The sequence below is a fragment of the Molossus molossus genome, unplaced genomic scaffold, assembly GCF_014108415.1.
Source record: "Molossus molossus isolate mMolMol1 unplaced genomic scaffold, mMolMol1.p scaffold_m16_p_18, whole genome shotgun sequence".
Classification (NCBI taxonomy): Eukaryota; Metazoa; Chordata; class Mammalia; order Chiroptera; family Molossidae; genus Molossus; species Molossus molossus.
The window spans coordinates 10,258,226-10,285,170 of NW_023425353.1; the positions used below are offsets into that span (position 1 = coordinate 10,258,226).

At 45.5% G+C, this 26,945-nt stretch overlaps 1 protein-coding gene across 1 annotated transcript; it reads right to left on the reverse strand.

Moving 5' to 3' along the window:
• Positions 1-1,688: 1,688 nt before the first annotated feature.
• SNTN (sentan, cilia apical structure protein) lies at positions 1,689-13,711 on the reverse strand. Its single transcript, XM_036267255.1, has 4 exons — positions 13,602-13,711; positions 11,518-11,552; positions 5,639-5,778; positions 1,689-1,847 (listed from the first exon to the last, which is right to left on the reverse strand). Exons 1-4 carry the CDS (start codon positions 13,709-13,711, stop codon positions 1,689-1,691), a joined length of 444 nt encoding a protein of 147 aa, XP_036123148.1.
• Positions 13,712-26,945: the final 13,234 nt, after the last annotated feature.

Sequence of the window (26,945 nt, forward strand, 5' to 3'; positions counted from 1 at the left end):
AACAAAATTAGACTACAGAGAGGGCAGAGGACTCCCAAGCTTGACAGCTGTATGACTGGTGCTTCAGTTTCCTCAAAATGATAATAATACCACCAGGGGCTATTAGGGGTTCGGTGAGTTAATATCTGCAGAGCCCCTAAGATAGTGTCCGGCTTGTAGTATGAGCCCTCCTGGAGAAATGGCGAGAGCGGGCAAAGCCTGGTTTGTGCAAATGTGTGCAAATGCTTGGACTTAGGAAGTCTGAGGTTTGGAACATGGGGAGGACCAAGGAGTCGGGTCTTGGTGGGTTTGGGGCACTTCCAGACCAAGGGTAAAGGTCTCCCTCCTGATGGAGTTTTCTTAACATATGTATGTGAACCTTACCATGTTGGGCTGGGAGGAAAAGGGGAGATGAGAGAGGAGACTTGGTTTTACAACAAATAAAAGTCTTTGTTAAGGTCAGTCTCAAAGGTTCAGGCATTGAGCTGTGTGTGTATGTAATTTATATCTAGATATAGTTTAAACTCAGGAATGCATGTGTGACCATGGGGGATATGGCTCCTTAGGACATTACCACATAATCTTTGGACATAAGATCATAATCTTAAGGAGTTGTTGGTTAAACCGTGGTCACAGAGAATTTTTTTTTTTAAATCCTCACCTAAGGATATATTTCCATTTATCTCCAGATAGAGTGGGAGAGAGAGAGAGAGAGAGAGAGAGAGAGAGAGAGAGAGAGAGAGAAACATCAACGTGAGAGAGACACATTGGTTGGTTGCCTCCTGCACGACCCTGACCAGGGCCGGGGACCAAATTACAACCGAGGTATGTGCCCTTGACCAGAAACGAACCTGTGGCTCTTTAGTCCACGGGCCAACACACTAACCCCTGAGCCAAACCGGCCAGGGTGTACAAGAATATTTTTTGTTTTTATTTTTAAGTCATGTTTAATTAAGAATAATTCACGTACAATGAAGTGCACCATCTTTAGAGTACAGTTCTAAGAGTTTGGCAAACGCATGCAGTCATGAAACCGCACCATGATCAAGCTACAGAGCGTTCCCATCCCCCTCAGAGTTCTCTCATGCCGATGTGTGGACAACTCTGCTTGCCACCCACAGCCATGGCAACCACTGATTTGTTTTTTTTCTCTATAACTTTGTCTTTTGCAAAGTATCAGTAAAGCTTTGACCTTTATCCCAGGTCAGGTGGTAACAGCACCTGTCACCCCTATCACATTGGTAACGATGCTGCATATGCTACTGATGAACACACGGTCAGTGTCCTCTCCTCTGCTGGTCTTCTCCAGGCACATGTGAGGGCAGAGATGGTCTGGCTGGTTCTTCATGCACCCCCAGCACTACCATGGAGCAGCTGCTCAGTGAATGCTGCTGAATGAATGAGTAATGATGACTTCTGACTCTGAGGAAAGCGCTCTGTCACCACTGACTCAGCAAAAGCAACATGATGGGCAGAGGTAGAAATCTACCAGGTTGTGACGCACCCAGAGAGCATATCATTCAGGTGTTCCTGAGAGAATATGTGGAGTCTGGAGTTGTACTGGGTCTGAACATTAGCAAGCAGAACCGTCCAGGCTATCCCCATATGCAAGCCAAGATATCAATTCATTGAAAATAAATGGAAACATGCTTTAATCATTTAACACTATCTTTCATCATTATTTTGTCTCGCCGCACAGTGAAAGCTGTTTATTTCGTCATTTTTACATTCCATATAGTTTGTAGCAAGTCTGACATGACAGTGATGCTTAACAGTAAGATCATGAAATCCTCAAAGTCGAGCTTATTTTCTGTATGCTCATCAAGTTCAGAAAGGAGGTCTCTGAACTTTGGTTTGGTTTCTTGTCCCTGTAAGAATAAAGAAAAAGTATAAACCTAACCTATTGTGCACCTGGGTGTTACAGATATAAGCAGTAATAAACTTGCAATTCACTGTAACAACATGTCAAGTCGCCACCAGTGCTGCCAGTCAAGCGCTGTGTTAGACCTTTGCAGCCTCACAGTGACCTTGTTGAGTATGTACCATCGCTAGGTCCACTCTGCAGCTGCAGCAGGAGAGACTCAGCAAGATTTGCGTAACCAGCCCGAAGCCAGGCGGCCGCTGGTCCGGAGCCGGGCTCACAGCCTCGGCTACCCAGCCCTCTCTTACTGCGAAGCCATCCTGCCTCTGCAAACACCCAGTGTTATGTTTTCAGATTTTCAAAACATGATCTTTGTTATGAGAGTTACACAGCATGTGTTCCACCGAACAAGTAGATTATCCAGAAATATGGACTAAAATATGCTGAAAGAAAAGATGTGCTTTGGAACACTGTTCAGCATTTAGTTTGATCACAAAACGAATCCAAGTTCATGGTCCTCATAAACGGCTGCAAGGAAATGTGAATAGTACATACGTGGAGAGGCTTTTCAGTTTCCAAGCACAGCTTGTGAAATCACTTCCAAGTGGCATTAAAAATGTTAAGGTCATTGGATTCGCTGTTATAAAGAGCTGTGTTTGCATTTAGCTCAATCCCAAATGCTCACCCACGTGCTAGCTGGAAGAAACCATCACAGCAAGGACGAGGGCTGTTAGGAAGGCGGTATGGTCCTCTGCCTGGGCTTAGACCATTGCTGTTTCTCTAGCTCCTTCTCACGAGGGCACACCCGCCGTGAGGGCCAGAGGAGCTCTCCCAGCCCCGCCAGGAGAGCCGAATGCTGTGCGGAGAGGCTCAGACTCCGAGACAGAGACGGGAGCCCTTCACTAGCGCAAAGCACACCTGCTTCAAGGTCAGGGGCGGCAGCGGGTCTTTGTCTGCACAGCACTGTTGGGACGTGAGTGGACCAAGGTCCAGCGCCCTTGGGCCTGACCGGCTGTGTTAGCTTTGTGAGGGCAAACACGTTCTTCGCTGTGCCTTTTGTGTGTTCAGTTTCCTGACTGGCTATGGAATAAGATCCCCCCAATTCTGCTTAGGCATGTGGGAAAGAAGTGTTCCCCTCAGAACCCAGGCGTGGCCACAGGGTCCAGTCCAGTGTACTGGAGAACTCTGCCTGGGGGTTTGGGAGAAAGCCATCGGCAATGGAGGGGCCTTGGTCTTTGTCTGGACTCGTGTGCTGGTCCCTGTGCGGGGACTTCACGGAGGGTGGCTCGCCCGAGGCAGCATTCTAACATTACTCAGGGGCAGGCACCATGGATACTGGGCCTGCCTGGGGGTGAGCTGGCCCCCTGAATCCCCTGAAATGTGGCTCTGCTCGCCGGTGCCTGTCATCTCCAGCAGGGGGCAGGACTGCAGGAGGCCTGGGAGTATTTGCTGCTGGAGACTCAGCCACTGGCGGCCTTCCTCAGGGTCAGCCCACTGAGGGCCAGGAGGCCAAGGCGACCTTCCCGATGGTGTCGGTTTTTGTGTTTTTTCCTCTGGTGTTCTCAGAGGATGATCCATCCACTGGGTCCTCATTGTTATCCTTGTTAGAAGCTCCCTGAGGATACGCCTGGGAGCCGGGTGCAGGGCCCCCTTTCTCTCCGGGATTGGCCATTTCTTTTGGCCTGTGAGGCAGGCAAATGGTATAGGATTTTTTCACTCACCCTCTCTTTGAAGACTCCAAAAATTTGCCAAATTCTGCCCGATATTTCTAGCTGAAAAAAATAGCTTTCCTTAAAAAAAAATTTTTTAAAAAAAATAGTACATGTTTAATCCTGGACATTTGGAAAAATATTTTTCCAAAGGAGAATGTAAAATTAATCTTTATTCCATTACTCCAAAATAGCTAGATATGGTTAACACCTCTTTCCCATCATTTCCTGCATCACACTGAGGTCTCTCTGCTTCCGTGTCTCACACAGGCACATACACACTCCACACTCTTTTTTTTTTAACTTCATTGAAGAATAATTGACAGATATAATTTTATACATTTGACGTGTACAATGTGATGATTTAACATATGTGTACCTCATGAGCATGATGACCAAAGTCAAGATGTGAGCATGTCCGTCAGCTCCATAGTTAAATCATGTTTGTGTGGTGAGAACGCTGAGGTCTACTCTCAGCAACTTTTCAGTGCCCAGTGCTGCATCAGTAACTATAGCGACCAGGCTGTCCATCCCCGAACTTCTTAGAACTGAACCTGTATACCCTTTGACTTTATCACCCCACTACTTCTTCTCCCAAACCCTGGCAACTACTATTCCATTCTGTTTCTATCAAATTAGCCTTTTAAAAACAATCACTTATGTGTGGAATCTATTTTTTAAAAAGCTAATTTCACAATGCTCTTTTGAAATAATCATAGATTCATAGAAAGCTGTATGAATCGATGACTGACCCAGCTCCCAGTGAATGATATGTTATATAACTCTCGTGTGCTAACACCATATATATTTATATTTTAAGGGACTTACAATACTTATCTTTCCCACCACTTATAACTCTTGCTCATTTTCCCTGGGCCAATATTTCTCAAAGTATGAATGCACACTGCTGGTAGAATGTAATGCAATTTTAGGTGATGCAAGAAAAAAGTTCTAAGTAAATGATAATACAGGCTATAGGCAATTGTGGGAAAAATATTGAAAATGCTATTCAATTGGCTGAACTTGAGATATATCCCTCTAGGTGACTCAGGTCACTCCCCTTCAGGTCAGTGACCCTTTAGACACTGCTCATTCTCACTTCTATGTTTTGAACACAGATTCTATTCTGACCTCCCAACTCATGTATCTTGTTGCTGAGTTTGGCCTCTGTTTCATGAGCATCTTAAAAGTGACACATTCTAATGGAATTCATCACCTCCTTCCCAACCCCACTCACTTCGTATCTGCTGATTCTTCAGTCTTTCTCTTCTCTGGAACAGGGCCACCACCTGCTTTTTCCCAAAGTTAGAACTGGGGTATCATAATTTGCTCCTCCTGTCCTTCAAACTTCACAGCCAATCAGTGATCAAATCCTATTCATTCCACCTTCCAAACAGCCGATGTATTTACCACCCTGGTCCAAACTATCCAATCGTCGTCCCTTTGGCTACTTCTACAGTCAATCCATTCTTTTTTGTTCCACCCCCACCCCTACCCTACTCTGATCTGAAGCTGGTGTAATTTCTTCTTCCTGGATTTAGAAACCATTCCTAGCTTCCTTCTGCCCTCAGGCTATGCCTCTGTGAGATTTGGCTTATTTCCACCTTCCCAACCTCATCCCACACTGCGTCCTACTTCCTTCCCCTTTCTCAGCAACTGCTTACTGGCCCTCTTAGGTCTTGGACATGCTTCACAGCATTGCATCTGCCATTCCCTCTGCCTGGAATGCTACCATCCTCACCCACCCCCTTGACTTACTAACTCTTGCTCATTCTTCAGCTCTCAGCGATACCCTCATTTTCCAGGAGCCCTTCTTGACCACCGGCCCCAAGACGGTCCCTCTGCTTTTTCTTTCTGTGCATGCTCTACTCTTTTGCCATCCTTTGGATATTTCTAATTACTCTTCAGCACATCTCTCTACTCCGCTGGACTGTTAGGTTTCCACCGCAGGAACCCCAGTGCTCAGTTCACCTCCTGACATTACAGTAGGAGTTCGAAAACTATTTAGTGAATGAGCTGGAGCTGGAGGCTCGTTGGACCAGCCATTATGGTGTTGCTCTTGTTTCTTCAGGCCTGTTAATTCTCTTACCTCTGTGAAATTCCTAAATTGGGTTTGTAGCAGATTTTTGGCAGTAGCTTTTTCAAGTTTACCCTCAGCGTCAGAAGAATTTCTGAAGATCAGAGCAGCAGTGGCGATGGCTCTCTCCAGATCTGAGCCCTTCCCCAGAGCTGCGGGAGAAGGAATCACAGTGCACAGCCCAGGTGAGAGATGACCTTTCCCCAGACGCGGGAGTCTATCCTCTATGGGATGTGGGGAATGGGGTTAGAAAGTGGACGCCAACCTGGCCCTGTTCTTGGGCCATTTGTCTCCTACTGGGAATGGGACGAGGGGGTATTGGATCCTGGACCTTTAAACAAATTCTTTCAGGAGCAATAGAATTGGTAGAATTAGGATGAGATTTACCACTTTCTTGCATGTGATCTTGGAAAAAACCTCACCTCTCTAAGCTTGGGATTTCTGATCTGTAAAATATTTATGGAGCACCCAGTACTATATACTAGGCTCAGTGCCTGGCACTGAAGCTACCTCAGTGAATGAGACAGAGTCCTGCTCCTGTGGAGTTAATATTATGTGTCAGACGGAGTGTCACCTCCTGCCAGTGTGATGAAGGAGAATTACTTCCAGAACCAGCTCTTGGATGTCATGATCGATGAGTGAACTCGTTGACTCACACTGCCTCAAGCACGGTGACGTCCCAGCTGGTTTCTCTGGTTTAAATTCCTTGGAGGGTCAGTGCTAACTCATTTCTTTCCGGCGGGTAGCACGCAGTGAGCACTGGGCACTGCACAAGGTACGGTGAAGAACATTCTTAAGCTCTGTTCTTAGTCCCTAACACAGCCCTCAACTACGAAACTTACATTGTAGCTACTGCATGTTTAATCGGCTCCCTCCCCAACTAGAATGCAGGCTCTCCGAGGCCAGGGATCCTACATTTCCTTCTCATTTTATCCCCAGATTCAGCACAGATGCCAACAACGTAGTAGGTGTTAATACTGGCTGTTGAATAAATAAATAAGAATAAAACAAAGAAAAACAGAATCCCGCGGCTGTCAGCCCATGTTATGCTCCATAACTGTCAATTCAGAGAAGGCTGATCAGTCAGAATAATGTGACTTTCGTACGGAGCAGTCACGGTGCTCCTGGTCCCCTCCCAGGGCGTCCACAGAGGGGACACAGCCAGCTGTGGCCTCTGCCCTGTATCTTACAGCCCAGTGGGGACACTAAACATAATCAAGAGGATGCAGGTGCATGCACACATATTTGTTTTATATGGATTTGATAATTATTTACTTCTCCATATACATATACAATATGCATATTTGCAACTTGTGATGTATGAGACAAAGAAGGTACAGAGATAGAAAAAATAAAAAATTACAGAGTGGGTCTGGGAGGAAAGCTACCTAGAAATGTGGCCATTCACCTTTGAGGGACATTTGGGTGATTTATAGTTTTGGCTATTACAAATAAAGCTTGTCTGAACATTTGTGTACAAGTTACTGTACGAAACATGATTTTTCTTTTCTTGGGAATAAATGCCCAAGAGTATAATGCTGGATCATATGATCTCCCCCTCCTTTGTTTAAATCCTCGCCTGAGGATACTTTTCTATTTATATGCAGATAGAGTGGAAGGGAGAGAGAGGGAGAAAGGGAGAGAGAAACATCAATGTGAGAGGGACACATGGACTGGTTGCCTCCCACATGACCCATTCGTGCCCTTGGTCAGAATTGAACCCACGACTCATTGGTCCACAGGCCGACGCTCTACCACTAAGCCAAACCAGCCAGGGCGATCCTCCCCACCCACTTAAAGAAACTACAAGCTGTTTTTCCACAGTGGATGTACCATTTTACAGCCCATCAGCAATATGTAAGGGATCCAGGTTTTCTGCACCCTTACCAGCCTTTGTATCGTCTCCATCTATTTTAGTCATTCTGATAGGTGTGTGCTGACTGCAGTTTCAATTTGTATTTCCTAGTGGCTAATGACTCTGAACAGCTTTTCATGGGCTTATTTACCATCTGTGTATCTTCCTTGGCAAATGTCTGTTCAGATCTGTTCATGGATTTTACCCATTTTATAACTGAATTTAAAAATAGTTGTTGAGGTTTGAGAGTTCCGCATCTATTAAAGATTCAAGTCCTCGATGGGACGTGCGATTTGCCAGTATTGTCTCTCTGTCTGTAAATTGCCTTTTTATCTTCCCAAGGGGGTCCTCTGTAGAGGAAATCATTTTAGTTTTATAAAGTCTAACTTACCAGTTTATCCTTTTAGGAAAGATTTGTCCTGTGTGTAATTAAAAGTTTTATAACTTCGTGTTCTACATTTTAATCTGTGATCCATTTGAGTTCATTTCTGTATAAGGTGTGAAAACTAGGTTGAGGTTTTTTTTAACCTGTGGATGACCAGCTGTTGAAAACTCTGTCCTTCCTTCATCGAACTGCTTTCACCTCTCTGTCCAAAAGCAGCTGAGCATATTTGTGTTGGTCAATTTCTGGGTCCCTTTTTCTGTTCCACTGACCACTAACCCTTTGTTACGCTTCTGATTTCTCTCTTTCTTTCTTCTTTTCTTTGTACGTGCCCCTAGCGGGAACCAAACCCGGGACTCTCTGGTCCGCAGGCCGACGCTCCAACTAGCCAGGGCCTGATTTTTATAGTAAGTCTTAATATTGGAAAGAGTGATTCCTGACACTATTCTTTTTCAAAATTATGTAGGCTATTCTAGGGCCTTTCTCTTTCCATTTAAAATTGAGGATAAGCTTGGCTGTTTTTGAAAAACCTTAAATTTGGGTAATAATTGCATTAAGCCTAGGAAGCAATTTGGGGAGAACTGATGTCTTTGCTACACTGACTCTTCCAGTCCACGAACACTGTTCTTTCCAGCATTATACCATTTACTCAGTGAAGAAAGGAGGTGATTCTTTCGAGGACACGCTGCTGGAAGTGGCAGAGCTTGAATCTGGATCCGTATTGAAAACACAAGACTCATGAAGAAAAGGATGTTTTTGCCTGTGTCGTGTTCTGTGGAATCATCAGCATTTACAACAATGGCTCACACATAGTAGGTGCTTCACAAATGAATGACTGCAAACGCTGTCCTCAACAATGTCCTCAACTTCTTACTCCTTGATTTCCTTCCTGCTTTCTGATCCTGTCTCCCTGCTTGTCCCGTGGCTGTCCTTCCGGCTAGCCTAGAACCCAGCTGCAGAACATCCCCTGCTTAGTTCTGTTTTTACTCTTTCTCCCCTATCCTTTCGCCTCTGCCGCATCTGGAAACCTGCATTTAAAATTGGGATTCTCCTCGATTACCGAGATTTTCCTGTCCATCAAAATACAGGCAGATGGGCATATTTCTTTTAGCTCGTGTCCGTCTTTCCTGAGGTGTGTGTATTTGAGTTGGTGGGGGGCTGGATGGTGATAACTTTGAAATTAAGTGGCTAAGTTAAATTGTTTCTAAATAGTACTGTATTTAAGAAGCAAATTGCTTACAGGGAACACCTGTAATCTTGATCAGTTGATTTCTTAATAAATGACCAGGAATAATTAGTATATGCTGCTTTCCTGGGTCCGAGACTTCTCATGGGGGACAGCAGTCTCTTGTCCTGCTGCTTGTGTCCTTCTGGCGAGGAAGGGGTGAATTTCCAAGCTTGAGTGAGCTTGCAAATAATGATAGATACCTTCCTTGCTTCTATGTGCCAGGTGCCTTTCAAACATAATCTTATTTAATGCTCAGTAAGCCCGGAGAGGCAGGCACTATTTGTGTCTCAGTGTTACACACTGGAAACAGACTCGTGCAGAGATTAAGAAGGTTAAGACCACAGTGCTCAGAAGTGACAGAGAAACGATTTGAAAGTCTGTCTGCTTCAAAGCCCACAGAGAGATCTGCCACTTTGGACTGTCCCCTGCAAGGGCACCCCAGGAGCTGTGGAGTCCAGACATTCCAGCCTCTGTTGCAGTCAGGCCTGACTGCCCTCTAGACGGGGCTCCGTCAGAACAGCCCCGGACTGTACGGTAGCATATGCTCACGGTAAAAACCGAGTGGGAAAATACTAAGAATACAAGTTAGCCAGGAGTTCTAGTTGTGCTACCAACACTGGAGAACTCGGGGGGGGGGGGGGGGCGCTTGGTTTCCTGCCTTTACGGGTGGGTTCCTCGCTTGAGGCAGCAGCTGCCTCCCGATCGGCCTGCCTGCGCGGAGTCGGGAGCAGACACGTGGAAGCACATTGTCAGGGCTCCGCTGGCAACGGGCAGAGGGTTGATGGTTCTCTGGCCGCGTCGCTGGCGCTCTCGCCTGGAGCGTGGAGGGGGCCTTAGAACAGGCCGCTTGGTGTGCACCTCTCCTGCCACTTCCTCCTCTCTGTTTGCCCTTTAATAATCCCGACTGTGTGCAGTTCCTTAAACACTCTCTTCTCCCAAGGAGAATTTGTTGGCAAGTATTTACTGCCAGGCCCATCCTGGCTGTGGAGATAGAGCAGCGAGCAGGAGCAAGGGAATAGTCTTGTTTCCTGGAGCGCACCCCGGGGGGGGTGCCGCGGGCATGGATTCTGTGACGCCCCCTCTCGGCCAGCCACCCCTCCAGCAGATGTGCATGCGGCAGTGCATTCAGATCTTACATCAGCCCTCTGAGGCCGGTTTCAGTATCACCCCCACATTACAGAGGAGAACACTGAGGCACCGAGAGGTTGAGTAGCTTGCTCAAGGTCACACAGCCAGTCTGGTCCCTCACCACGACTCATATTGCTTCCAGATGTTGTTTTTCAGGCAGTGTATCCTGTAGGACACTTTCCCCACCCCTGACATTGGGCTGCGTGTCCCTCCTTTATGCTTCTTACTTCCCTAAACAGAGACATATCACACCTCCACTAAAACACTCTGTTTCGTCGTCTAAATCACCTTCGGGAACAGTACTGTCCAAAAGAAATGTAATGTGAGCAATAATAATAATTTAAAAATTTCTAATGGCCACATCAAAAAAGTAAAAAGACACAGATAAAATGATTGAAATACTTTACACTTTTTTACTGTCTTCTAGATTTGACATATACTTTATACTTACAGCACATTTCAATTCAAACTAAGCACAGGTTACATGTTCAGTTCCGACACGTGGCCAGTGGCTACCGTACGGGACAGTGCAGGTCTGGACTCTGCTCCCCGAGGACAGTCCCTGCACCTGTTTATCTGGCACTCACTCCCAGGCCCGGTGTGTCCTTGGCTCGGTGCGTGTGCTGGACGGAGCTGACTTGAACTTCAGAACAACTTTCTGCCTCCTTCTCCTCACCTGCCTGGTGCCATTTGATCTAGTATGTTCACGACACTCTGTGTACTAGAATACAGCTCTCAGTACAGCAAGCTGTCAGAATCACCTCGTTTTAAAACTTTCCCTAATATTTGTTAATGATCATTTGATAATGATCCAAGTATATGAGTGGTTTTTTTCATGCCAGTAATGCTAGGTCTAAAGATATTTTACCTATAAAAATGGAATTCTGAGGGAAAATACTTATGTTTCAGGGGTTGGCCACACTGTTTTCACTCAATCACCAGAGGCAGCTGGGGGTAGACAGCGTCCTAAGTTCCACTGAACATTCATGAATTAGATGTTGACGTCCTGCGGTGGACTTACTGAGGACACAGCAATGGAGAGACAACGGGACCCCGGTGTGAGTCTCTCTGACTTAGGAGTCGGGACCCCTCGTGACTTGGTTTACTGGGCTAAGTTTGGGTACGCTAATTTCTATCCCTGGATCTCAGTTTCCAAATCTTTGAAAAGAACATCATGAATGATGACTTGTCCACAAGTTCCCTGCCACCGTTGCATTCTCCATGTCCTGTTGTTTTAACTCTTGGCACACTGTCACACCAGAGAAGAAACCCGTGCATCTCGGTGCCCCATGCCTTACCTTTGATTGAAGCCAGTTGTTTGGATATTGAAATGCTGCCAACAAAATGAAAAAAAAACAACAAAAAAACATAATGATTCCGGGAGTTTGAGTATTGATAAAAGTGTCTAAAGCAGAGCAATACAATGGCTTCAAGATTCGTAATGTTCGATAAATATTCACTGAGCATTCTGGTGGAGTAACCATCTGTCTTTAAAATTCTTTCTTCCCTTGACACATTTAGGTGAAGAAGTGCTTGACAATGGCTGCCCACACAGCCTAGTCTTTGATGTTTTCCTGTGACCATGTGACTAAGTTCCCCCAATGGGAAAGGAGTAGAAGAGACGTGATCCCTTTCCACGTAAGCTCTTCCACGCTCTTTCCCATTTCCAGCAGATTAACAGAGACATCTTCAGGGATATTTTGAAATCCACATGCTGAAGCCACCAGCCACATCTGCCTGTGTCCCTATACGGTTGTATGGAGTAAAACTGCCACATAAAAAAGGAAAAATAACGTCTCCTTCTGTAAAATGCTGAGGATGTGAAGTTTATTTGTTCTGGCAGCTTAGCCTCCTTAACTAAGGCTCTAGGTATTGTGCTGGGGAGTGGAGATGCTCCAGTGAGTGGCAGAAATGGGTTCCCGCATCTTGGAAGCTTAGAGTCTACTGCACAAAGTAGATATCAAGCAGAGAGCTCAATCAAGAGTAACGGCAGCATCTACGGAGGGCAGGGAGGGACCAGTGTACAGGTCAGAGCAATGGCATTTTCTCTGAGCATGATCAGGAAGGGAAGAAGGAAGGAGAGTGTCCCAAGCTGGGGAAACAGTGTGTGCTGAGACCCTGGTGTGGAGAAAGCACGGCATGATTGGAGGGCCAAAGAAAGCAGGGTCTGGACCTGGGAAAGGGAAGAAACAGTGGAAGGTGAGGCTACAGCCAAGGCCAGAGCCGGAGCCGGGGCCAGAGCATGCCGAGCCTCATGAAGGACTCAGGTTGGTATCCCATTTGGGGAAATTATTTTACCTGATATATGAGAAGGAGATTAGAAAGGAGAGGTAGGAAGTGGGATCTTGCTCCCTTAAAAAGGCCATACTGCCCTGGCCGGTTTGGCTCAGCGGTTAGAGCGTCGGCCTGCGGTCCTGAGAGACCCGGGTTCGGTTCCCGCTAAGGGCACGTACCTCGGTTGCAGTTTGTCCCCGGCCCTGGTTGGTCGTGCGGTGGCAGCCACTCGATGTGTCCCTTTCACATCAATGTTTCTCTCTCTCTATCTCTTCCTCTCTCTCCCTCCCACTCTATCTGTATAAAAAATGGAAAAATGTCCTCGGGTGAGGATAAAAAAATAAAAAAAGAAGACCATACTGATGTTTGCTTACTATTTCAGCCCCAAGTGGATGCAGTGGCTTTGAGAAAGCCAAGGAGAACAACAGAATTAGGTCATGTCTTTACACATATCCTTGATCGTATCCTGTCCTTAAAGGGAATGTTTAAGTTCAAGATCTGGTTTTGGCATTAATCTATCAACAGATAATCACCCTTGGGAGCCTCATTTTTCTTACTTGCAAAATTACAAAGCTGGACTCTTGATATGCTGGACCTTGAATTCTTTCTATTGCCCCCATGGCCTCCTCTGTTAGTTTCCGAGGCTCTAGAAAGCAAAGCTATGCAGGTTACCCCATATCTCCCACCCTGGGCTAAGTGTTCAAAACCACTTTTTGAATTAAACTAGCCCCTGGAAAGGGGCTTACATGAGAAAAATACCTTTTATTTGTTAGTCATAATTGTACATGTTTGAATAATATGAAACGATTTCCTCTGTCATGGATAACATGAAAGAATATGTTATAGTTAATATCATAGTATTGATTTTCAAATGTTTCTCAAGAGCAATCAAGATACTGAGTTCATGGTGCCACCTTTCAGTTTGCAATTAAAGTTGCAAATTTGTTCTCTTCAGTTTTCCAATTTTGTTTAAAGCTGAATGAACAGGGGTGGGTAATAGCCACCAAACCTGCAATATCTTGGCTATGAAGTTGTTGACATGAACTTTTTGGAAATAGACCTGCAAGCTTAAATGAAACTCAGTAAAGAAGAACCAAGTGTCACTGACCTTTTGGGCATTTTCTTAGGTGCTAAGGTAGATGTTGGGGCTGCAGAAGAATCGGGCTCCCCTTCCACGTGGAGAGTTTGGTCCTGGGCACTGTGCGTGCAGCCGCACATACTCTGGGCTCCTGTTGTGTGTTGGCCCTTCCTAAGCAACAGTCACTTGTCCACTGTTACTATTGTCATTTCCTCCATAACAACGATGCAGTGGCACTTTTAGAAGAGATTTACCCATTGTTATTGCTTTTAGACATTAAACCGTTCATGCCTCCAACAAATATTTGAGTGTCTACTGTGGGCCAGGCAACTTACAAGGTACTGGGGCCACAGCAGTGAGGCAAAATCAGACATAGACCTTGCTCTCAGAGAAATTAGTGGGAAAGACTGATGTCAATCAAGTAACCACACAAACAGTGACACCTGGGAACAATACCAGGCAGGGGAGGGTGCATGAGATTGGTGCCAGACATGGGGGTCAGGGAGGCATCCCTGGGGAAGTGATGTTTGCTGATGTGTAGAAGTAGGTGAAAGGGCAAGGGACCCACATTGGAGGCAGGTGGAGTAGCCTGTGCTAAACCCAGGTGAGGAACAGGGGGCACCAAAAGGCAGTGCAGCTGGACCAGAGAGGCGAGGGGACTGAGGCTCTGGCTGAGGATGAGGAGGATGGAGGCAGGACAATGCAGAAACTTGTCGTCACCGTAGGGGATTTTCACTTTAAGTCAAAAGAAGAGGAAGTCAGTTGTGAGTCGTGAGCAAGGAGGTTAATAAAGTTAGATGGACACTTTGGGAACGTCTCTCTAGCTTCAACATGAGTAATGTTTAGAGAGGCATCCAGAGTTCATGCAGCAAGACCAGTAGGGAGGGTGCTTCACCTGTTAGCTTAGAGCTTTCTGTAAACACGGAGGATGTGTCGACTCAGTCAAATTAGTCTGGGAAGACATGACCAATGATTATTTATTTATTTATTTATTTTAATCCTCACCCGAGGACATTTTTCCATTTTTTGTTCAGGTAGAGTGGGAGGGAGAGAGAGGAACACAGAGAGAGAGAGAAACATCGATGTGAAAGGAACACATCGAGTGGCTGCCACCCGCACAACCGACCAGGGCCGGGGACAAACTGCAACCGAGGTACGCGCCCTTAGCGGGAACCGAACCCGGGTCTCTCAGGACCGCAGGCCGACGCTCTAACCGCTGATCCAAACCGGCCAGGGCTGACCAATGATTATTTAGATCACTGGTGGGCTGATGGGTGAGCGGAGACAGATCTCGAGAGAAGCTAAGCATGGTCATTGTTCAGGCTTCGAGTTGGCTCCAGGACATGTCATCTTATTCCCGCATCACTGGTCACTGTCCCACCATATGGCCATGCCAGTGTCTCATTGCACTTTCTCTTTATGTTTTTTTTTTCTTCCTCTACCTCCTGACCAATTTCCTTAGCATTTTTCATTTACATCTGGGAGGGAGAGTTTCAAATGCCTCACCAATTTATTATTGCCCATACTACTCAGAGTTTAAATGCCAGCCTACCCCATAGGTTGTCAGTTTGCCTGTGCAAATCTCCCTTGGGTCATTGCTCAAATGAAAACATGGAGTGGTTTCCTGAGCAGAGAGCTCTGGGCAGCTTCCCCAGAATCTGGATTCGTAGCGATCGCTCCAGGATCCGACGTGGACAGCCGGGTCGTGGGCAGTGTACGGAGAAGCTCGGAAATAGAAAGATCTGAGTTTGCCGTTGGACTCTGCCGTTTCCTAGTTGTGTCTCCTGGGATAAGTTCTTTAAAACTGCCAAGTCTACTTTCTCATCTGTAAAATAATACTTTCCTCGTGCCGTGATTGTGAAGGCTGGATGTTAATGTGGGCGAAGCACCCACACGGCGCCTGAAAGATGAGGAGCAATCGGTACACAGCTGTCAGGGAGAACATGTCAGAGATGACTGTCGTCAGGGCCCGGCAGCACACAGACTCTCGCTCAGACGGCACCAGAGATACCGTGAAAGGTTTACTCAGCCGGCAGGGTTAGGAAACCAAGCATGGACGTTGAGGCACCCAGAGGCTGACAGTGGTCAACTTGCCACCCTCTGTCCTGGAGGGGCAAGGAGAGGAAGCTGTATAATGATTGAGTGAGAGCTGACTTGCTGGAGCAGGGCCCCTTGACGGAAGCTGTGGTTGAAGGGAGGCAGCCAGGGCTGGACATCAGGCAAAGCAGGAGGCAGTGGGGGAGCAATAGCCCATGTTCTGATTTCTAGCCTGTGCCTCCCATTGACTGAGCCAATCAGGAAACAAGCCTGGGTAGGAATCAGCCTCCTGGGCTATAGAGAAGGGCAGAGCATGGAATGAGGGGTGAACAAGTGGGCAAGAAATAGCATGATGATGATGATGATGATGATGATGGAAGCAAAACACTGGGAATTAGGTTTATTGATAACCTTTTGGTCAAGATTGAATCAAAGCTGGAATTCTAAAAGAGACAGTAGCATTCACAGATAGTAGCATTCACAGTTTGTTGATAATACATAGTTTTTTTCCTATATCAGGATCTCACAATATTATGAAACATTTAGACTATTATTTACAGTGTCAAGCCATCTGGGAAAAAAACAAAACATTAAAAAACAAAAATTCCTTCGTCAATCTGGTCCTTTGGAAATAGGAGGGTGGACTTGCGTGTGCAGAGGTGGGTATCAGTCTGGGGAAAGGACAGGTATAGATGGCAGAGGGGATCTGACAAACGACTCCACGTGAACTTACTGACAAGCCCACAAGTCCACCTGCCCACAGAGTCTTGTATGTGGCTCAGCAGCCCAAGGCAGCGCGAGATGAACACGGTATTAACAGTGCTTGGAAGTCTGGTAAACTGTTTACGTGAGAGAAAATGTCACTGGAGTGTTTTACCCAGCTTGCTCTCACACTGTGGTTCACTGCCCTGCTTCCCACGCAGCCGAAATGAAACGGCAGGTAGGAGGAAGGCTCTGAGATCCTTCCCTTTGATGCTCTGCCTTGTGCTTTTCTTCTGCAACAGCTCCATGAATTATGTTTTGGGAATCCTAGAACTTTTGGAAATTATGCAAATATTTCCACCTATGTGTGCCTTTCCCTGACTGAGAAAACCGCTGGACTCCCTACGTGTCTTATAACTGCTGTAAGAATCATTGCTGTAGGCAGATGCCTCCAGGTTCATCTTCATACTGACTGTTTGGAAAGAACCCCAGCCTCAGCCAGGAGGAGCAGTGTGTTGGACCGTCAGTTTCTCAGTTAATGAGACTGTTAAAATGTGTGCATTGAACAACAGGCATTGTACCAGGTCTTTGATAAATATTTTATTCTCAACAACCATTAGAGATAGGAGTAGTCATTATTTACCAATGATAAAATTGAAGCTTAAAGGGGTTAAATTACTTGACCAAAATCTTATGGCTAACAAATGAATGAGCCTGGATTCAAATGTAAGGTGGCGGGGTTCCCACCCTGATGCTCTGTGATTATCCACGTTGCTTCTCCCCACACGGCTTCATCACTGGGAGCAGGGCTCTGCCTCTTGCTTCCTGACTGACCTAGTTCTCCGTGAAGCCTGAGACATCGCAGCGTTTTCTAGCCCAACCGAACTTCTTCTTTCTCTCCACATCCTCAAAGCGCATTTCACCTCTGTATTAACACCTTGGATCATCTGTTTTGTTCACTATGATTTGTCTTTTTTCTCATTAGCTTGTGAACAATAGAATAATAACAATAACAAATAGCATTGATGAAAAACCTCCCAAGTGCCAGACACTGTGCTACGGCGTCACTTGCCCTGGCCCATTCAGTTCTTAGGACACTCGTTTGGTGGCATTATGATTATTTGCCTGGTGCACGTGCCTTACACAGACTAGATCAGGGCTTGAGCACACAACTAATAGACTTGGGATTCAGAAATCATCAAATAGTTGTGCTCAACGTAAATAAAAAACACGCAATACTCTCATGCTGTAAAAAATAAAGTTTAGTTAATTTCAAGTTTGTTAGCTTGTTGAAATTTCCAGATGTGGCTAAAATAAATTTATTATTATTATTATTATTATTATTATCATTATTATTATTTTTAAAAGGACTTGGGGTACAAACACTGGTCTTTCTGACTCCAAGAATCAAGTCTCAACCATTAATTCCTCTGCAGGGGCTACATCTTAATCATGTCTGTATCTTCCTATCAGGGTCTAGCATCATGCTCAGGAAATATTTATGAAATTGGACGTTTGTTTAGTCCTGTGCGACCCCGGATCTAGAGTGTAATATCCACGGGGGAAATTGGAGTACATATCTGGTCGTGGGAGATAAGGGGGTGCAATGCCGCCTCCTTCTCTCCAAGGAGACAGAATGAGTGGATTCCCAAGAAGAGGGTCGAGCCCGCTTCACTACAGGGAGAGACGACAACTAGGAAGAGTTTGTTTCGCACACGGTGGACCCCCGTCTGAACGCACTGTTGTTCATACATGCATTGTCCTGTTGATGGGTATTTGGATTCTTTATAGTTTTGGACCATTATAAATAAAATGGCTACAGACATTTTTCCACAAGTATGTCTGTGTCCATATGCACTTATTTCTCTTGGGTGTTCATGTGGGAGAAGAATTGCTGGGTCACAGGGTAGCTTATGTTTCGTTTTCTTAGAAACTACCAAATACTTTCCCAAAGGAATGGTTTCATTTTATACTTCCACCAATAAAGTATGAGAGTTCCATTTTTTCCACATCCTCAACACTTGCATAGCCCCGTCTTTTTTGAGCTTTATTGATTCTGGCACCTCAGTGTGGCTTTAACTTGCGTTCCTTGATGACTGATGCTCCTGAGGGCCTGCTCCTGAGCTCACCGGCTGCGTGGTCCTCTTCGAAGACGCCTCGTCAGCGAAAGGAACGAACTACAAATACACAAAAACATGAATGAACTGCAAAAGCCAGCAGGTTGAATACAAGAGCAGACAGAAAAAAAGAATGTATGTGCTGCATGACTCCTTTTATATGAAGTTCAAGAACAAGAAAAAGTAACCCATGGCAACAGAAATTAAAATAGAGGTTGCCCTCTGGAAGGGACAGTGACTGTGAAGCAGCGTGAGGGGACTTTCGGGGATAATGAAGATGTTTTGTATCTTGATCTGGGAGGTAGTCACATGCGTGTATACAGACATAAACACGTTTTACTTCGATAAAGTTTATTAAAACTTTTGCCAAATAAATTCACTTGAGGCCACTATCAAAGAAGGCATTGGTCATATACCCCACCCAACACCGCTGTGGTCCCCCAGCTGAGAGAAAATTTACCATTCCACTCAGTGACCTACTACTGCTTTAAAAATATATATATATTTTTCATCTTTGAATGTTTTCTTTTACTAGGCAAGAATATTCCTTAGTCTCAGGAACTTACCTCTCCAATTAAGTATGTCTTTAATTCTATTAGCAAAGATGCTTCTTTCCTCTCCAATGAAAATTTGAGAGGAATAGTTTAGTTTACTGAGTTCTTCTTCAATTTTGTCACCATAAATTCTGTTGAATAAACTACAAAGATGGGCTCAGGGCATTGGGATAACGTCTACTGATTTTTTTTCCAAGGCCTAATTTAGTTGTTATTCTATAGCCAGCTCTGCTCAGTAAAAGGAGTCCAGAAACTGACTCTCTTTCCTGCTCAGACAATGCACTGACCATCTAACTTTGCACGGCGATGTCCCTGCAGCCGCTGACACTGGCCCTTCTGACCACTCACCTTTCCTTGGTTGATTTTGCCAAGCTGATGCAAAAGAATAATGAGACCTACTTACATAGCTAGGTCGCTTCCCAGCCAAAACTGCAGACAAGAACCGCTAGGTTGTCTGACAGACATTTTGTACTCCACCTCTGTAATTCACCATTTGATGAGTCTCTGCTATGTTGTTGATATGGTTCAACTTTTTTAAATTAAAAAAATTATGGTAAAATCATGTAACATAAAATTTACCATATCAGTTACTGTTAAGTGTGCAGTTCAGTGGCATTAAGTACAGTCACATTGTTGTGCAACAACCACCCACCCCCAGAGCTCGTTTCATCTTGGGAACTGAAGCTCTGCACTCATTAAACAACCACCGCTTCTCCCCACTTCTCCCCATTGTTTGTAGGTACATCTTTTGTTTACCCCCAGTCAGTGATGGGCATGTGAGCTGCTTCCGCCTTTCGGTGAATGTGAATAATACTGCGACAGGCATGGGCGTGCAGACATCTGTTTGAATCCTTGCTTTCAGTTCTTTTGGACATATAGCCAGAAGTAAAATTTCTGGAGCATATGGTAATTCTATATTTAATACCTTGAGAATCCACCATAATGTTTTCCATAGCAGCTGTACCATTTTACATTTTCACCCGCAGTGCATAAAGCTTCTATTTCGCACATCCTCGCCGACACTTCTCCTTCTCTTCCATTTTTTGATAGTAGCAATTCCTCTGAGGTGGCCTCTCACCGCTGTTTCGCTCTGCATTCCCTAACGATCAGCGATGTCGAACATCTTCGTGCTCTTCATGTGTCTGTTAGTCATCTGCAGATCTTTGGAGAAATGTTTATTCTAGTTCTTTGCTCATTTTTTTTTTTTTTTTAATCCTCACCCGAGGACATTTTTCCATTTTTTTGTTCAGGTAGAGTGGGAGGGAGAGAGAGGAAGAGAGAGAGAGAGAGAAACATCGACGTGAAAGGGACACATCGAGTGGCTGCCACCCGCACGACCAACCAGGGCCAGGGACAAACTGCAACCGAGGTACATGCCCTTAGCGGGAACCGAACCCGGGTCTCTCGGGACCGCAGGCTGATGCTCTAACCGCGGAGCCAAACCGGCCAGGGCTCTTTGCTCATTTTTTAATCAGATTTTTTATTGTATGTGTTTGTTATATATCCTAGGAAAGTTGTATTTTTTCTCAACATTATCTAATTTAATCCTCATATTAATATGGAATATAAGTATCATTAACTCAACTTTACAGCTGCAATACACATAGAGAAATTAACTTGCAATTCATGCCCTAAACAAATATTTACTGAACACTTGCTCTGAGTCTGACACTATAGAAAGCAACGAGGACACACAGTGAAAAAAGACTGACAAAGATCCCTGCCCTCCTACAGCGGATGTAGTACCAGGGGAACGCACAGTAAACAAGTACATCAAACACAGAATGCATTATGCCCAGAGAGTTCCCTTTAACCATGTTTTACAGAGTAGATCTGCTGGCAACACGTTCTTTTAGCGCTGATGGGAAGGGTAACTCATTACTACCAGGTTTGGGTAGAAGGCCAGGTTCCCCACATTGTCCCTACTGACGACATGGCGGGTAGGAGGACTCATTACCACCCTTGGAGGATGAAAGTCCTGACTTCCTTCTCAGCCTTTCCTGACAACACCCTTCTGTGGTGGTTGGGGCCCGTCATTCCTGTCCGGAGGCCTAGGCTTATGACTTGACCTTTGCTAATGTGGGTGGGGTGGGCACAGTTGTTTGTAATGGTGTTGAGCTGCAGTAGAGGAGTTATTGTCTAAGTTTTCTGTCCCACGAGACTGTCCCTTTCCTGTTCTTTTGACTAGAGAGAGTAGGCTTTCTGTCCGTGCCCTTTGCTGTGTCAGCCAGGGGGTACCCTGCCTGGGATTCATGTGGCAAAAGGAGGTTCCAGGGGATTCGCTACCATGTTGTTCTAGTCTTGAGGTCCCTCACAGTCGACTTTTCTCCGTCTTTTAGACTTACATCTGTTTCATGTGTAAAGTTCAGAATTTTCCATTGTACTTTGCAGCAGAATTAGGAAAAATATGTCTACCCCACTTCGCTGGCATTGAAAGACCCTGTGCAATTTTAGGAACATTAGCTTGTTTAAATACTTGCACTGGCTTTCGGCTCAGAGGGCAGAGTAGGTAAATGCAGTATCTGCCTCCTCTCCGGATTGCAGCAAAATTACAACTAAACGACAGAACAACCACTTTGGGAACTGCCTGAAAAGAAGTTCTGTAATTGAGCATATGCAGAAGAAGCCACATTGAGACAAAAAGTACAGAAAATAAACATATGTAAATAAAAAAATATTTGCAGTATATTCATGAACAGGCTCTGAGAGCTTAAGTAACTTGCTCAAGAGCCGTTTTTCTGACCTGACACCATACAGCTCATATGGCCCCGCCATGCGTCTTTGCCAGTAGCGGTCCCTGCCCTTCTGGAATTGGCTGCAGCCCTGCCGCTGTCCCAGTTGCCTTGATATACTGTGTAGTCAGGTCTTTATTGATTTACGTATATGTACTCTCCAATAAATTTTATATCTACCTTTTGCTAATCCTTCTCTGTATGCCTGTGCTGTGGTAATCTCATAACGGTCTGCGTTAGAATGATCCTGTTTTTATAATGGGATTTTGCTATTAAACCCCTATGCTGACAGCCAGCACATGTCCTCAGATGGGTAGATTCAGTCTTCATGGAAGTAGAGTGATACCTCGGTTCTCGAACATAATTCGTTCCAGGAGGACGGTCGAGAACCAAATTGTTCGAGAACTGAAGCAATGAAACCCAATAGGAAATAATGGAAACTGGATTAATTCGTTCCAAGCCCCAGAAAATGCCTATTTACTGGCCTAATTTGTATATAATATGTAGAAAAACATAAGTCTCAACAAGAAATAAAAGTGTACAGTATGTCTAAGGGTTAAATTCAGTGTAAAGCGTGACTCTCTCCACAAAGCGTGACTCTCTCTCTGCACTCACACTGAGGACGCGAGCAAGGCGCGCTGGGCCGAATGAACGCCATTCGGCTCAACTCGGCTCATCTCGGAAGTTCGAGTTCCAAATATTTGTTCAGATTCCAAGACAAAAGTTTCTCGAATCTCCTGGTCGAATACCGATTTGGTCGAAAGTCAAGGCGTTCGAGAACCGAGGTATCACTGTATGCTTAACACATAGAATTTGACACTTTGATGTTATATATTTTATGCAATATCTTTTTTGTTTGTCTGTTTTTAATCAAATAGTTCTTTTGGATTTGTTGACCAGAAGCCAGCAGGCAAGGGGACCCAAGCTTGAGGACAGTCCAGCCCTTTTCCTGTCTCTGGCGGTGCCCTGGTAAAACCACTTAAAACGACTGTGGCTTTGTTATGGGCTCAGCCGGGGAGGCTCCCAGCAGGTGGCCTAAAGCGTTTAACTGCCTGTTGATGCAGTGAAAATTACATTTCTGAATAAGAATGCTCAACATTTTATTGGTTTGGGCTTTAATTGTCTTACAATGCATGGGGGAAAAAGACAACCTTTCATTTTTCCATTGGCGACTGTCACATGGGACCTTTCTGATGCTGATTTGAGGGGGAGAAAGTGGTTTCTGTGCTCACAGGAGCAGCCTGGGGCCTCGCTCATGAATAAAACATGCTGTGTGATTTTGGTGATGCAGCCAACACACATATACATGTAGAATTGATGCTTATTATCCTGTCAATTAACACAGAAAATTAAACAACATGGCAGGCTTTGTTATTGTGAGTAATCCATCACTCACTAAGAGGGTCTGGAATTTCTGGTTAATCCACTGGTTCTTAATTTGGAATTATAATGCCCAGAGGCTGAAGAAATCAGGTGATTATGCCCAGCTTTATAAAATATGCTTAAAGAGGCTTGACAGGCGGCCTGTGCTTCTCAGTGGTGGAGTGTGGACCCATGCACCAAAATGTCGCTGGTTCGATTCCCGGTCAGGGCACATGCACAGGTTGTGGGCTCGATCCCCAGTGGGGGGCATATAGGAGGTGGCCAATCGATGTTCTCTCTCATTAATGTTTCTCTCTCTCTCTCCTTCTTCTTTTTTCTCTCTTTAAAATCAATAAAGAAAAAAAGTATTATTTTTTTTTTTAAAAAAGAGGCTTGACGGAAAGACAGAGGAAATTGTTTACTCTGACAAGGAAATGCTCACTTGCATTTCCCTGGAATGGTACCTTATGTGGGGAAAAGCTTGGTTTCAAAGTCATCTGTTTAACTATTTATATTCAAACTTTTAATTTATTTTTGAATAAATAACACATTTTCATGGTTTAAACCAAACGTATAATAGGCAGATGGTGAAATGTTCTTCCTAATCCGGTGCCCCATCTGCCCAGTCCCTTTCTCTGCCCAATTATAACCACGTTAGTCTGAATTAGTAATCCAGTCTGAGTATTTTTCCTTAAGAAAAGTGCATGCATAGTTTTCACATAGCCTCAAGATGGCCGCAAGTCTTAGGGTGCCGGGCACAGAATAAATGAAGACATCAGGTCCTCACCGTCATGCCAGGTGGCCAGTGGAGACGTGAGTGATGGTGTCCCTCCTCTCTCTCTGGATCTCTCAGAAGCTCTGTGCCTGCTGTCTGATTTCTAATGGGCCACCTTCTGTGTTTCTGACACGGGAAGTCCTAGCACTGCTAAGCTCAGTCATTGGGAGCGTTTTGAACCCTGGCTATTGTCCAGGCAAAGTTCTCAGCTGTCCCCTCCTCTGACCCAGTGACCAGTCCTCTGCTTGCTGCAGTTTCCTTTACTCTTATCTCAGGGAAAAGGGGTGCGCCTCGCCCAGACCTGGATGTTCCTCATTTATGTCCCCAGTGCATGACTTTCAAATCCCTTGGGCATTTTTTCTTTGCTGGTATCAGAGTTTGAGACTAATTGTCACTGAGAAGTAAAAATAGTATGATATAAATCCCCACGTGTGTTCCTGTGTTGGAGGAAATATGATTTAACCTGGAGAAATGAGTCCCAGAATATTAGCAAGATCTGTTTTATTTTTACCACTTTTGTTTTTCGCTGTTTGGAGCACATTCTCACCATAGTGTGCATATGGGGTTTAAAAATATTGTGTTGGTAAAATTGACTTTTTAAAACTTAAAACAGCTGGCACTATGTCTTCCTAGTGGCATGCTTGGAGTTGGAGAGATTCAAATAAAGATAACCAAGTTGTAAACAGAAATATCCAATCTGGAGCCCAGCAGAGACATCAATCCACAGAAGACTCTATTTGGAGGATTCTAATTTCCCTAACAAAATATATTTCCTCCTGAGCTCTGACTTAGAAAAGCAGGGCATCCGCAAGTTGCCTTGAACTCCTTAGCACCTGTCATGATGATAAATTGTTGCAGGGCACCTCTGCTGGAGCAAATCCCACTACCAATTTATAAGTTGTTAAGCCCTTTGTAGGTTTCAGAGAGTACAGACTACCCAAAAGTAACACCCAAATAAAAGTTAGCTGAGACCTCAGTTAACTCCACCTGACTATCGCTGACACCATCCACTGATCAGCAAGAATCCCTGTCTCTTTCATATACTCTAAGATTTCTTCTTTCAAATACCTAATTTAGAACAAGTGTTACTTTTGGAAGAAACACGAAAGAACACGTTTTGGAACCATGTCTTCACAGTGGCATGAGTTAGAATAGTTTCTTGCTTTTTATATATGTCCATCTATACATCCATCCTCTCACAGAGCCACTCACGGTTTGATGTTCAAGAACCAAGACTGGTTGGGTGCAGACTGTGTACCAGGCACTGTGTCAGGGGCTGTGGGCAATAGGTAGGGTCCCCACTCTTATGATGCTTACATTTTAATAGGGAGACAGACAATAAATAAACATGGGAATGATCGATTATGATAAGGAAATCTGACACAACATTATAGGGTAGCATGGTATGACAAGTTTAGGTGGGGGCACTTTGAGGCTGGAGGATCAGGGATGGCCTCTCTGGTGACATCTGAGCTGATTCCTAAACTATGACAGTCCTTCACAGTCATGCGAAGTGCTGGGAGAGCATGTGGTGTGGACAGGAAGCCCTTGGGGCTGGAGCACACTGGCCCAGCAGCTGAAGGGTGGCCTTGTCTGCCATGCTTGGTGGGTTGGGGTCTATTCTGGGGGCACAGGGGGGCTATGGAAAAGGCTCAGAGTGGAGGGTGGGTTATCGTGGAAAATGGATCAGTCTGGTGTGAGGACAGGCTGGGCTGGAGACTGTTGAAAGAATTAACCTGTGATAGAATCATAAGTAAAACATTTGTCCCTGGGATTATGGGAGAGTGGGGAGAATAAGGGGGTGAATTTGATACCCTCCAGGGAGACCCTATAGGATGTAGGGATGTCCCTTCTGAAGAAGTATCTAAAACGACCCTCGGGTTGCTGGCTTGGCTAACTGTGGGATTGTTAGAGGGTCTGTGCCATTTCCAGAGGCAGAGAAAACAGGACGAGCAACAGGCATGGTAAGAGATGGGGGGTGAAGAGGAGAAGGAGGGTAGGCAAGTCGGGGTCTTTCAAGGAGACTCCAGGGGGCAGAGGGCTAAAAACCTTTGACCGTTTCTCCTGATCCACGTGGGAGGCCTGGGCGGAGAGAGATTTCAGGGCTCATTCATTCATTAATTCAGAATTCGTTCCCCGGGCCCGTGCTGGGGTTCAGGAGCACGAAGGGGAATAAGGCTCGGGTGCTTTCCTTCAGGAAATCCCTGTGGGAATAAACGACGACAGTGGTGTGCGGAACGTACAACGTTCATTCAAAAGGGCAAGCAGTTTGCTCTGCCTGGGGAGGCCCCCCTGGCTTTGTGGAGGGTACACTTTCAGCTGGATCGCAAAAGAGGAGTCAGGGTTGGCCAGTCAGCAAAAGGCATCGCAAAGAAGAGGAACAGTATTTGTTAGGACACAGAGGTCTGGAAGTGTGAGGTGCCATTGGAGTGCGGCCTGGGGATGGACGCTCGGGGCGGGGCTGCGCATGTGCATCGGGGGATCCCAGGGAAACGGCGGGAGATGAACCCCAGGCCTGGAGAAGCTGTTACACAGCCACATGGCCCTGGGCCAGGCAGGCATGGGTGAATGAGTAAAGGAAGCTGGGGGGAAGACCCTAGAGAATGGTGAGGACATCATCAGCCTGGAGAGTGAGGGTCCTCCCAGGGGTGGGGAACCTTTCTTCTGCAAAGGCCATTTGGATATTTGTAACGTCATTCGCAGGCCTACAAAATTATCGGCTTAAAAATCAGCCTGCCCTATTTGATGAGGCTAATCGGTCAGAGTGTGATGTCAGCTGGTGCTGACTTCACGGGCCTTACGTGTTCCCACCCGAAGGGGGCGGGTCGTCACACCTCCAGCCAGCTCTGCCGTGGGGAATGTTGGCAGGACTTCCGGATTTTCTAGAGGTCTGAAAGGTAAAATCTCTTGAATTTTATAAACCATTAGTTCAGAATCATTCAAAAACAATGTGTGGGCCGGGTGAAACACTTCTGTGAGCTGGGCAGACGGCGGGCTGAGGCTGGGCAACCTCTGCACTGTCCCTAAGGGGCCGTTTGGGCTCCTCTGCACAGCCGGGCAGTGAGAGCTGGGGACACCTGGCTAAATGCATGGAC

What these genes read in the sequence shown, in the direction of transcription:
- SNTN (XM_036267255.1), bottom strand. Translation starts at nt 13,711, where the DNA reads ATGTGCGGCTGCACGCACAGTGCCCAGGACCAAACTCTCCACGTGGAA. An exon ending in CCTAAGAAAATGCCCAAAAG is followed by an intron (nt 11,553 to 13,601) that starts GTCAGTGACACT and finishes TTTTGTTGGCAG; the next exon opens with CATTTCAATATCCAAACAAC. An exon ending in AATTTAGGAATTTCACAGAG is followed by an intron (nt 1,848 to 5,638) that starts GTAAGAGAATTA and finishes TTATTCTTACAG; the next exon opens with GGACAAGAAACCAAACCAAA.